A 10,764-nucleotide genomic window follows, 5' to 3' on the forward strand; every position below is an offset into this window, starting at 1 on the left:
CCAGAATCTGATCACTTCCTGTTACTGTCCCTGCTCGCATCCCAGACAAAGCAAGCAACCTCCCTAGCCTGGACACGGCACTAGTTTCCTGCAGTTTTCTCTGTGTCACTCGCCCTTCACCTCTCAGTTCTGTTCTCAGCACACACCAGAGTGATGCTTCTAAAGAGAAGTTGTATCGGGTCAACCCTGTTCAAAACCATCTTGTAACTCCACATCCTACTCAGAGAAAAGGTGAAACTCTTCTAACATCATCCGGTCTACATGGTCTGGCCGCACCTCTATCTCATCTCAATTGCTCCCTGCTCCAGCCACACGGGCCTCCTCCCTCTTTCCAGGACACACAGACACACTCCTGCCCTAGCGCATCCACACTGGAGGTTTCCCCGCCTGGAAAGAACTTCCCCCAGACATCCTTGTGGACAACCTTCACGTCCTTCAAATCTTTCCTCAAGGTCACCTTCCCAGTGAGGCCCACACTGACCACTCTAGTAAAACAGCCATCTTCCCTGTCCCCACACACTTATACTCTGGGTCACCTTCCTCAAAGCCCTTACAACTTCTCACATAAACACTTCCCTTATTCACTATGCTTATAGCATACAGTCTGCCCCTCCCCACGAGAACACGTGCTCCACAAAACCAGCCAATTCTTGCCTGTTTTTAGTTCACTCAGGTTTCCTAGATGCAAAATTAATTTGTCATATATCTGGCAAACAACAATCATGAGTTGAATGAATGATGAGTGTAGAGCACCTCCCTATTCTAGAGACAGTATCTTTATTAATGTAACCTCAGGCCACATGCTGTTTTGTGGCAACTACAGCACAACGTCCACTCACACTGAGATCAGTGCCACCTGTATCTTTCTCACAAGCGCTGCTCTCCCCTCTCTCCCACAGCCGCCCTGCTGCACACTCACACACAATTATATTTCTTTCTTCAGGATAGACAATCCTAGGCTTATGGGTCCTATTTTCCAATCAATCGTGAATCTAAAGTGGACTCTACATCATAAATCCATGAGTTTGGATCAAAGCCAGCACTAGGGTGACTAGAGTTAACGGCAGGGAGAGAGGGGGCAGGCTGCAGAGAAGACAGAAACCCAACAGGAATTTATCTAAGATGAGGAACTAATGAATCCTTCCTCTCTACTAATTCTAGAATCTGGTTCTTTAAAAAGAGGTAAAAGATAGAAAAAATAACCTAGGAAAAGGCCCTAGAAGGAGGGCAAGAGCTGGATAAATCTGAAAATTCATCTCTCAATACTACAGACTGCTGTGTGCAGGGGCCACCCAGGCCTTGTGGGGACAATGACAGGTCAAATGGCTCCTGCTGCTGTCAGAGATAGGGGACACCCAGAAGAGAATGAGACCAGGACTCTAAACATGAACAAGAACAGGCATAATCCAAAAAAAAACCCCAAAGAAACAAAGTATAAACACACAAAAGGTAGGGGTTGAGGGCCAGACCCAGGCCTGAGCCTAGGCTGACCTGGCCACAGGAAGCCCTCACTGCCCACAGTCCTGAAGACACGACAATGCCCAGGTGATGTCCTCACCCCTGTGATCACAGGTACTGATGGAATAAGGTTCTATAGAAGGAGCCAGAACAAAGGAGCAAAAAGATGCCCCAGGCAAGGAATGACAACATCACAGCCCACGATGCACTCAGCACTTACTGGGCACAGGCCCCATCCATGCTCAGCCCCTCAGAGCCTTCTCCTGTCCCCGCCTGCAACAGACTCAGCACAGCAAACACATGGATTCCGGAAGGTTCTCAGTGCTTCCATTTATTTCCTCTCTCAAACTTTAGGAAATTTCTCCTTTAATTAACACATCAATCCCTTATCACAAGAATTAGAAAAAACAAATTCATATCCAGATTCATATTATCAATAAGGAAGCAGGTCATCGGTACCCAGCACAACATCAAGTTCATACAGAGATGCAGACAGTCCAGCTCCGACTCTGCTGGAACAGGAAAGTGGATCAGGGAAAGAACATAGATCAGTGTGGGGAGAGGGTCATGGAGGGCAGGGGTGGGCCAGTCTCTCCACTTCCTCTCATTATGCTAACAGGAACCCAGACACACTCAGATGCCAATGTAGAAAGAGAAGTCAGGGGATCTTGAATTCACAAAGCAGAAGTATGAACAAATCTTGCATCACTCGGTCTCCCATAAGGTATCTGCCTCACACTATGAAAGAAAATATGATAAACAAATTCAGGCCCGTCACATATGTGTTGACATTCTCAACAGCCCTCAGCATGCTCAAATGTCCCCTTCAAAGAATCCCCAAACCCAGGTCCATCCCCTCTCCCCAACACCCCTCCCCACTTCAGGCCTCCAGGGTCTCACCTTTAGGATCCATGAGAGACACATCAGAGCCCTGGGCACTGTCACTGTCTGGGGTAGAACAAAACCAGATGTGGTCAGAGTACACAGGAGATGAGACTAAAGGAGGAACTATGGGCTGGGTGAGCTCCCCTCATGGGCTCCCGTCTGCACTATCCCAAGGGTCTCAGGGATCAACTCCCCACTCAAACTTACTTGCAGCCTGAGCGTAGCTCCCTGCTTTTCCACTTATGGGAAGATAACAGGTAAAAGACTGGGTCACGAGATAGTAGAGGAACCCCCTAGTCCTGGACCACAGAGAAGTTTCCAGAAATGTGACTGAAAACCCAGGGGAGGGTCGGGAAACACAAAGAAAGATGATGTGTCAGGACTGGACCAACTGCCCTCCTGGAGGTCCGTCCTCAGCAGGGACCTTCCCCTCTGACCTTCAACTGCTGAGAATCAGGTCCCCAACACTAGAATTATCAAGGTGAAAAAATCTTTCTGTCATTTTCACAAGTGCTTTACAGAAGAGCATTAGCAATCAGCTCCAGAGTGGCAAGCACATGTGTGTGGATGGTACCTCCCCTTAATGACATAGGGTAAGTTCTCCCTGGGGCTTAAAATCCCCCAATGAGACAAGAAAACTCAGATCCCTACTCCCTTCCCTACCTGAGTGTTTCATCCTCCAGATCACAGCTCCAGTGACCACAGCAACAAGGAGACCCAGGCCAGCAATGACGCCCACGATGAGGATGGGGGACTGAGGCGGCGGCTCTGGGAAGGGAAGGGATGGGAAAGGAAGGTGAGGGCCCTGACCCCAGGCCTCAGCCCTGACCCTGCTGAAGGTCTCCAGAAGGGCTCCTGATTTCCCTGAGAAGAGACTCTGAGCCCACGGCTCCCTCCTTACCCCATCTCAGGGTGACGGGCTCAGCCAGCCCCTCGTGCTGCACATGGCACGTGTATCTCTGCTCCTCTCCAGAAGGCACCACCACAGCCGCCCACTTCTGGAAGGTTCGGTCCCCTGCAGGCCTGGTCTCCACAAACTCCGTGTCCTGGGTCAGGTCCTCCCCGTCACGCTGCCAGGTCAGGGTGATCTCCGCAGGGTAGAAGGCCAGGGCCCAGCACCTCAGGGTGATCTCACGGTCAGAGATGGGGTGGTGGGTCACGTGTGTCTTTGGGGGGTCTGAGGAGAAGGATCAGAAAATTCACCTTGAGTTACCTCCATGGGCCACTGAAGCAGCACTCATGTGACCATCCTGAAAACTGACAGGACAACTGGTTTGGAAGGAGGAAGAACAAAACGCAGACAGCAGCCTGGACTTGGGGATATGCGATAATCTCAGACCCCTTGGAAAGTTCTAGAATCAGGGTGACGGCCCAGGGTAGGAGGCTCCAGGTCTCAAAAGAGGAGAACACAGACTTCTGGTCCTGACGTGGGTGGAGGGTGAACGACTCAGAAAAGCTGGAGTCAAAGTCACACAGATGTTCTCAGGTCGAGAACAAGGCCTTGAGAGAGAAAGTCAGGGTTCACAAGATGGCTGCTAGGGTCAAAGGGAACCAATCACGGCGATTTCAGAGATCATCTCCCCTCCTATTCCTGAAGAAAATGGATTCCCTAACCGTCCTTTAGAGAAAGGCGGGCCTCTCTCTTTGCTTTCTGGGTAACTCATTACAGAACATGAAAACCTGGGTGGATTTCTCCCCCTCCTGAGGAGCAGTATTCTGACACTGATCCCATTTCCCCTCTTTGTGGGAAGCCAGCCCGGCCCGAAACGAGAGAGAGTGGGTCCCTGCGTCCCCTCGTACCCGCGCGCTGCAGCGTCTCCTTCCCGTTCTCCAGGTATCTGAGGAGCCACTCCACGCACCTGCCCTCCAGGTAGTTTCTGTAGATCTCCGCCGCACCGGCCGTCTCCCACTTGCGCCGGGTGATCTGAGCCGCCGTGTCCGCCGCGGTCCAGGAGCGCAGGTCCTCGTTCAGGGCGATGTAATCGGCGCCGTCGTAGGCGTACTGACTGTACCCGCGGAGGAGGCGCCCGTCCGGCCCCACGTCGCAGCCATACATCCTCTGGACCGTGTGAGACCCTGACCCCACCCCGAGGTCAGCCCAGCACACCCGGCCCCGCCCCCGCCCCGTCCCCCCGCGGAGATTAAACCTAAACTGAAAATGAAACCACGGAAAAGTCCCCGCCGGCTCTTCCCGGGTCGGGGCCGGGCGGGTGCCGCAGCCTCGGGGGGAATCTCGGACGCAGAGACTCGGGGAGACCCCGGCCCGTCCGTGGGGATGGGGGGTCGCGACCTGGACCCGGGCCCGCGTCGCTCACCGGCCTCGCTCTGGTTGTAGTAGCCGAGCGCGATCCGCAGGTTCTCTCGGAAAGTCTGTGCGGCTTCCTTGGCGTTGCGCGTGTTCCGCTCGCAATACTCCGGCCCCTCCTGCTCCACCCACGGCGCCCGCGGCTCCATCCTCGGACTCGCGGCGTCGCTGTCGAACCGCACGAACTGCGTGTCGTCCACGTAGCCGACTTCGAGGTACCGGGCCTCCCCGCGGCCGGGCCGGGACACGGCGGTGCTGAAATACCTCATGGAGTGGGAGCCTGGGGGCGGGGAGGGGCTGAGACCCGGCCGACCCTCCTCCCGGCGCGGGTCCCGGGTCCCAGGGTGATGGGGTCGTGAGACGGAAAAGAGGCGGCGGACGGAGAAGCGCGGGAGACCCCAGTGGGTGAGAGGAGAGGGCGGGAGACTGGGGATGGAAGGAGAGGGGTCAGGACGCGGCGGGGCCGAGGAGGGGCGGGGTGGGCCGATCTGGGGCTGGGTCCGCGGAGACGCGCCTTCCCCGGGGGTCCTGCCCCCAGCCGCGCGGTCCCCTCGCTGCGAACCCCCAGAGGCCGTTTCCTCCCGACCCCGCACTCACCCGCCCAGGTCTCGGTCAGGGTCAGGGCCCCCGAGAGCAGCAGGAGGAAGGTTGGGGGCATCATGACCAACATCCTCGCCATCTGGGGAGAATCTGAGTTCCGCACAACGGTGGCGACTTTATAATCGGGAACCGGGGCGACGCTGATTGGCTTCTGTAGAAACAGGACACGCAGTGGGAGTGAGAACTCGGGCCGCGTCATGAGTCTCCAGGCAGGAGGAGCTGACACAGGTTGTGAGAGGGGGAAGTGAAACTCAGGGAGACGGGGACTCCCCAACACTGACCTGCAGACTCCGCCCTAGGACCTGAGACCCTAAGAGCCAAGTCCGGGGACCTGGGACTTTGTCCTGACCCCTCTCCTCCTGCACCGAGAGCTCTTTGTCACACCGTCTCCCTGAGTCCTGGCCCGGGGGCTGTTTGAGTCAGCGATTCTCAGCACTTTGGTTTCAGGATATCCATACAGTCTTCAAATTAGCGAGGGCCCCAAGGGGAATTTTGTTTGTCTTGGTTATATCTATCCGTATTTACCAACTAGGAATAAAAATTTTTCAATGCTTTTATTACTTTCTTTAGAGTAACATTCTTAAGCCCTTGCAAGTTAACAGAAAGTTTTTATGAAAAGTAGCTATTTCCCAAAATAGACAAGGTAATGAGAAGAGTGGATCTTTTTACATCTTACATTTTTGCAAGTCTCTTTCTTGTCTGTCTCATTAGAAGACCACTGGATCTTCATATTTGCTCTGCATTTAATCTGCTATTTTGGTTGAAGTATATGAAAAAAAAAGTACAGCCTCACACAAATGTGTAGGAGTAGTACTTTTAATAACTTTTTCAGATAATTGTGAATATTCCACTCTGATACTAAAATAAAACTACACCAGTGGTAGTTTCTCAATGGTTATTTGCAGTGGAACCTGAAACAGTATCATTGAATATTTCCTATTCTGTTACATTAAAATCCACAGGCCTATTTTACATACTGAATGGCTCTTATTCTAATGTATGATTTAAAGTAATGCATTGTTTCCCTAGTTATATAGATCTTCTCTTATTGATGCATTTAGCTAGAAATTATCAAAATATCACATTTGTTAATATTACCACAGATCTCACCGGGAAAGTCTGTCAGTGCTGGGAAGCTGTCCAGCTTACTTGGTGGACACAAGTTTTCCAAAATTCTGGTTTTCTCTTGAGAGCTTCCTTTTGATCAAGGCAATAAGTACTGTCAGTGGATTTTCTTGAAGGGAGAAGCTCACATTCATTTTGAAAAGTGTATGACAAATAATCAAGACTAATCATAGTTTCTGTCATTCATTCTTTCAAGTGAAACTGGTATTCAATAGAAAAGAGGCTAGCTGAATTCACTCAAATTATTCTCCTCGGGACATAGTATGTTGGAATGTAGCAGACAGGCTTTATGTGTACTTCCCACATCATCATATAAGATATTTTTAAAATGTGGATTTAAGGATAATGATTTGGTAAAGATAATTTTTACTGCTTCAGGGCATTTTAAAGTGAAAGTGTTTTGTTTTTTCTGCAAGTAAGAGGTGGTGGAGGTAACTACTATTGCAGTTTGGCACCATGGCCTCCATTCTTACTGAGTTTTACCTCAGCAAATGTCAACATAGTGAGAAGGCGAATGATGTCTAGTAACAATATGAAGAGTTTTCACTCATGGATCCATGAAAGGATCTCGGGGACTGCAAATGTTCCACAGACCACACTTGGAGAACTGCTGTTCTAAATAAACCAGGGAGAGTCTCCCGGTGGGTCCCCACCTTTGCCTCCCCTTCATTTCCCAGAATCCCTCTCACTGAGTTGGACTCCCCACCTCCCAAAATTTAGCTTAGAGCATTGTCCCCAGTCTCCGCTAGAAGAGAACTCACCCTCTAGAAATTGGATGCCAGAATGTGTCCTCAGTCTGGGAAGTGAGGTGGAGGGACAGGTGTTTCCCTTTGGAACTAGAAACAACTTGTGCCTGAAGACACCAGACCCACTGATGACCTATGTTGGTTTTGCTGTATATCAGCTTAGGATGTATTCATATCTCAGACAGAAATCTGACATATCTCTAAGAGAAATGATATTGGGCCTTTCCTTTTACCTGGGTCTCATGCATCTGACTTGAGGCCTACAAAGTATGAAGAGCAGTACCGTCCAATAGAATGTTCTGTGATGAGGGAATTGTTCTCTATCTACACTGTCTAATATGGAAATCAGAAGCAACATGTGGCTATTGAGCACTTGAAATATGGCTACTGTGCTGAGCAGTTGAAATTTTAGTTTTATTTACTTTAAATTTAAATAACCATATGTAGCCAGTAGCTACCATATTGGACAGTGTGTATCTAGAATGTTCTTAGTTTTCAGTCTCCTCCCCCAACAGAGATACTGTGTGACTCAGAGGTTGATGTATATTAAAATTATCTTCATGTGGGGGTCATGGATTTGTCCATGTGGGTCTTAGACATATCCTTAAAATACAGCAAGCCCAAGAACTTGAATTAATTTGTATTTTAAAAATAGAGCATATAGACATTAACCAAAATATGATTTATCAAATCCATGTCATAAGTATTCAAAGATGCCCATCACTGGAGCTAATCCTTGTGTATATTACATTGGGACTCTTGGTGGTGTTTTCATTAACCTGGTAAATAAGCAGGCACGTATGTTTTCACTTAGCCCCAGAGAAAAGATTTATTGAACACAACGTATATTGACTACCTTGTAGGCCCTGTACATACTTGTAAAATTATAGAGCAGAAGATGTAAGCCTTAGAATGCCACCACCTTAGAATTCTTCACATATTGCTCCTTTCCATAATTTCCCCCAAAGTTCAAACAGTTCCATTTCCCTTCACCCTTGGACCGCTCTCCTAGAGGAAAATATACATTAAGTTTTTACAGTTGTGGAATAGAGAATTCTCTAAGCATGACCCAAAGATGAAAAACCATAGAGAAAAACATAAAACTGCTCTCTGTCAACCACACACTCACAACATACGAACTCATGCCCATAATCAAATACAAGTAAAAAATTTTGACAGACAAAGGGGTAATAACATGCCTCAATGTTCTTCAACCAAAGACCGCCAGGAGCACATCTGTGGGCAGCCAAGTTGGGTTTATTACTTGTTGCTGTGAGGGAGAGCACACAGCATCAGGGACCAGTGGGCATCTCAGTGTGAAGGAGTTAGAATCTATATAGGATTTGGGCTTTGGTTGGGTGATTTGGGGGAGGGTCTATAGAAACAGAGGCTCACTCTAGGTTGGGTGTTGTCTGGAAGTGGGGCCAATTCTATGATTGGGCATCTCAATAAATGTTATCTGCTGACAGGGCCGACTAGAGCAAGGATAAAGCTGTGACTGGAAAGAAGCAGCAGTCGCTCATATGAGCCAGCACGGGGAGATGTTTGGTATTTTGTGAGTTGCACAGTGCCTTGTTTTTGTCGGTGCTGAGACAAAGTGCTGTAGTGGTCTCATTTTGTCTCACTTTTACCTGTTCTCAGAGTGTCCTTGTCTAATGTTGATGTTCTGTGAGATGACCTGTGTCCAACAGGAGAATAACTGGTCCAGCTGTGAGTATCAGGCTGCCTTCTGCCCACACTGAGGCCTTGCTGTAAGTGTCAGACCAGTTCCTGATGCTGGGGCTCCTTTTTATTTGTAAATTCAATATTTTAAAATAACTACAACTCAATCAAAAACTAATTAAAGAATATTAGAAAACAATTTGGAAAAGAAGAAATGACAATATCAAACAAGTATATTAAATAAATAAATGGCAAACAAAGAGAATGCAGAATAAGAAATGGGAATCAAAATTACAATCTACCAGCTTGGCAAAGATGAAAGTAAGTGATGAGAGTATCAACCAGAGGGCAGGGAGAATACACTGTCATAAAGATTGATGGGGTTGAAAACTGGTGCAAAATCTCTAAAGGATGCTTTTGAAAAATGTCTCAGCAATTTAAATGTGCTTACATTTTGACACAGAAATTTCTCTTTTAAAAATTTATTCTAAGAAGATAATCACACATGTTCTTAAAAGTATATATTCAAGGATGTTTCTTGATTATGGTTTATAAAAGCAAAGAATGAAATTTACCTAAATGCTATGATCACTATAATGATGGTAATTATGACTAGAAGAACACTTAATATGTCTCAGGGATTAATGCCATATGATATACATAGAAGGTCAAATTTAATCCTCAAAGCAAACCCATGAGGCTCCCAACATGTGATCCCTTTGTATGAACAGGGAAAGGGAGACTCCAAGAGGTTTAGGAGGTGATAGACTGAAGGTTGAACCCAGGGACTTTCTCTTAGAGGCCTTGTTGACTTGTCTCCCATTGGTTCCCTGTCCCTCAGGTGGTGGATATGACTCTGCACTCCATGCAAGTGAATTGTTGCAGTGTTCCAGAATACTCTGTGATGGGCTGCCAGACTCAGAGCTAGGAGGATATTCAAGGGGCAGTGTGACTTAACTGCCCAAGACAGGGTAAAGTCCATCAACCAGTGTATATTTCAAGGCCTCCAGTGAATCAGGATCAGCTAGACTCTCGAGATACAGTGAAGAGCAAAAGAACACCCTTGTGATATGACTCTGGCATTGTCCTGAGCGAAATGGACATTTAGCAGAAATGACAAAGATAAATGAAATCACTACTGAGCAAGTGCTGTGAGGAAAACGTTCATGATGACCTGAAAGCAGAGAACCAGAAGAACTGACCGGTTCCCTACCACTACTATCAATAATATCTAAAAGATGGAAAAGATACATGGTATATGAAACAAGAAAGAATTATATAAAATTATATACAGTCATAGAGCAAGAAAGAGCTCTTGAAAATTAAAAATATGATCATAGAAATGAATAACTCAATAGCGGAACTGGGAGATTAAAGTCATACTCCCATGAGGTAGTACAGATGGAAAAGTCACGGCAAGTAGGAGACAAGACCTAGAAGAATATTAATCTATCAGTCGAGGGATTCCAACACGTTAGTAATACCAGTTTCAAAAAGAATGGAGAGTAGGAAGTAATAAGAAAAAATTGAGAAAATTTCTCAGAGTTTACAGACAAAAATTTACATTTTGAATGTCCTAACCAAGTTCTCACTACAGTAGATGAAAACGGACCCACACCGTGACAAACACAATGGAATTTCTGAGAGAAGATGGAAAAGCAAGTCCTTGAAAACTTTAAGAGGCAACAAACACAGGGCTGGAGGCTAGCAGACGCTGCAGCAATGCCTTCCAGATTCCAAGGAAAACATATTCCAAGGCGGAGTTCTATACCAAGTCAAGATGTGAGTAAGGGCTGGGGCAGCCTAAACGTGATTCAGATGTTTAGGGTTTCAATATTTTACTTTCCACATTCCCTTCCTCACGATACTGCTAGGCAATGTGGGGAACAATGATGGAGAAAACGAAAAAAGGGAGAAAAGTCAGATCCAGGCAACAGGGGAGCTAGGACAAAGGAGAGACAAAAGGAGGAGGAGATCTGGGAT

At 47.5% G+C, this 10,764-nt stretch overlaps 1 protein-coding gene across 4 annotated transcripts; it reads right to left on the minus strand.

The window, feature by feature from the left end:
• Positions 1–1,773: 1,773 nt before the first annotated feature.
• On the minus strand, positions 1,774–5,381 carry LOC106836363 (class I histocompatibility antigen, Gogo-B*0101 alpha chain). 4 transcript variants are annotated; one of them, XM_070516751.1, is made up of 8 exons: positions 5,246–5,381; positions 4,659–4,928; positions 4,144–4,419; positions 3,245–3,520; positions 3,007–3,111; positions 2,551–2,582; positions 2,359–2,406; positions 1,774–2,196 (listed from the first exon to the last, which is right to left on the minus strand). In XM_070516751.1, exons 1-8 carry the CDS (start codon positions 5,325–5,327, stop codon positions 2,164–2,166), a joined length of 1,122 nt encoding a protein of 373 aa, XP_070372852.1. In that variant the 5' UTR covers positions 5,328–5,381; the 3' UTR covers positions 1,774–2,163. The 4 variants fall into 4 exon arrangements, with proteins under 4 accessions (XP_070372852.1, XP_044630909.2, XP_044630915.2 ...); XM_044774974.2 differs by having other exon boundaries at positions 2,551–2,673; XM_044774980.2 differs by lacking the exon at positions 2,551–2,582.
• Positions 5,382–10,764: the final 5,383 nt, after the last annotated feature.

This window comes from Equus asinus, chromosome 8 (genome assembly GCF_041296235.1).
Source record: "Equus asinus isolate D_3611 breed Donkey chromosome 8, EquAss-T2T_v2, whole genome shotgun sequence".
In the NCBI taxonomy this organism is placed as follows: Eukaryota; Metazoa; Chordata; class Mammalia; order Perissodactyla; family Equidae; genus Equus; species Equus asinus.

Excerpts from the sequence above, each read along its gene's own strand:
- LOC106836363 (XM_070516750.1), bottom strand. The coding sequence starts at position 5,327 with ATGGCGAGGATGTTGGTCATGATGCCCCCAACCTTCCTCCTGCTGCTC. Across the intron at positions 4,420-4,658 it reads CTACAACCAGAGCGAGGCCG|GGTCTCACACGGTCCAGAGG; the intron begins GTGAGCGACGCG and ends GGGTGGGGTCAG. Across the intron at positions 3,112-3,244 it reads GCCCGTCACCCTGAGATGGG|AGCCGCCGCCTCAGTCCCCC; the intron begins GTAAGGAGGGAG and ends TTCCCTTCCCAG.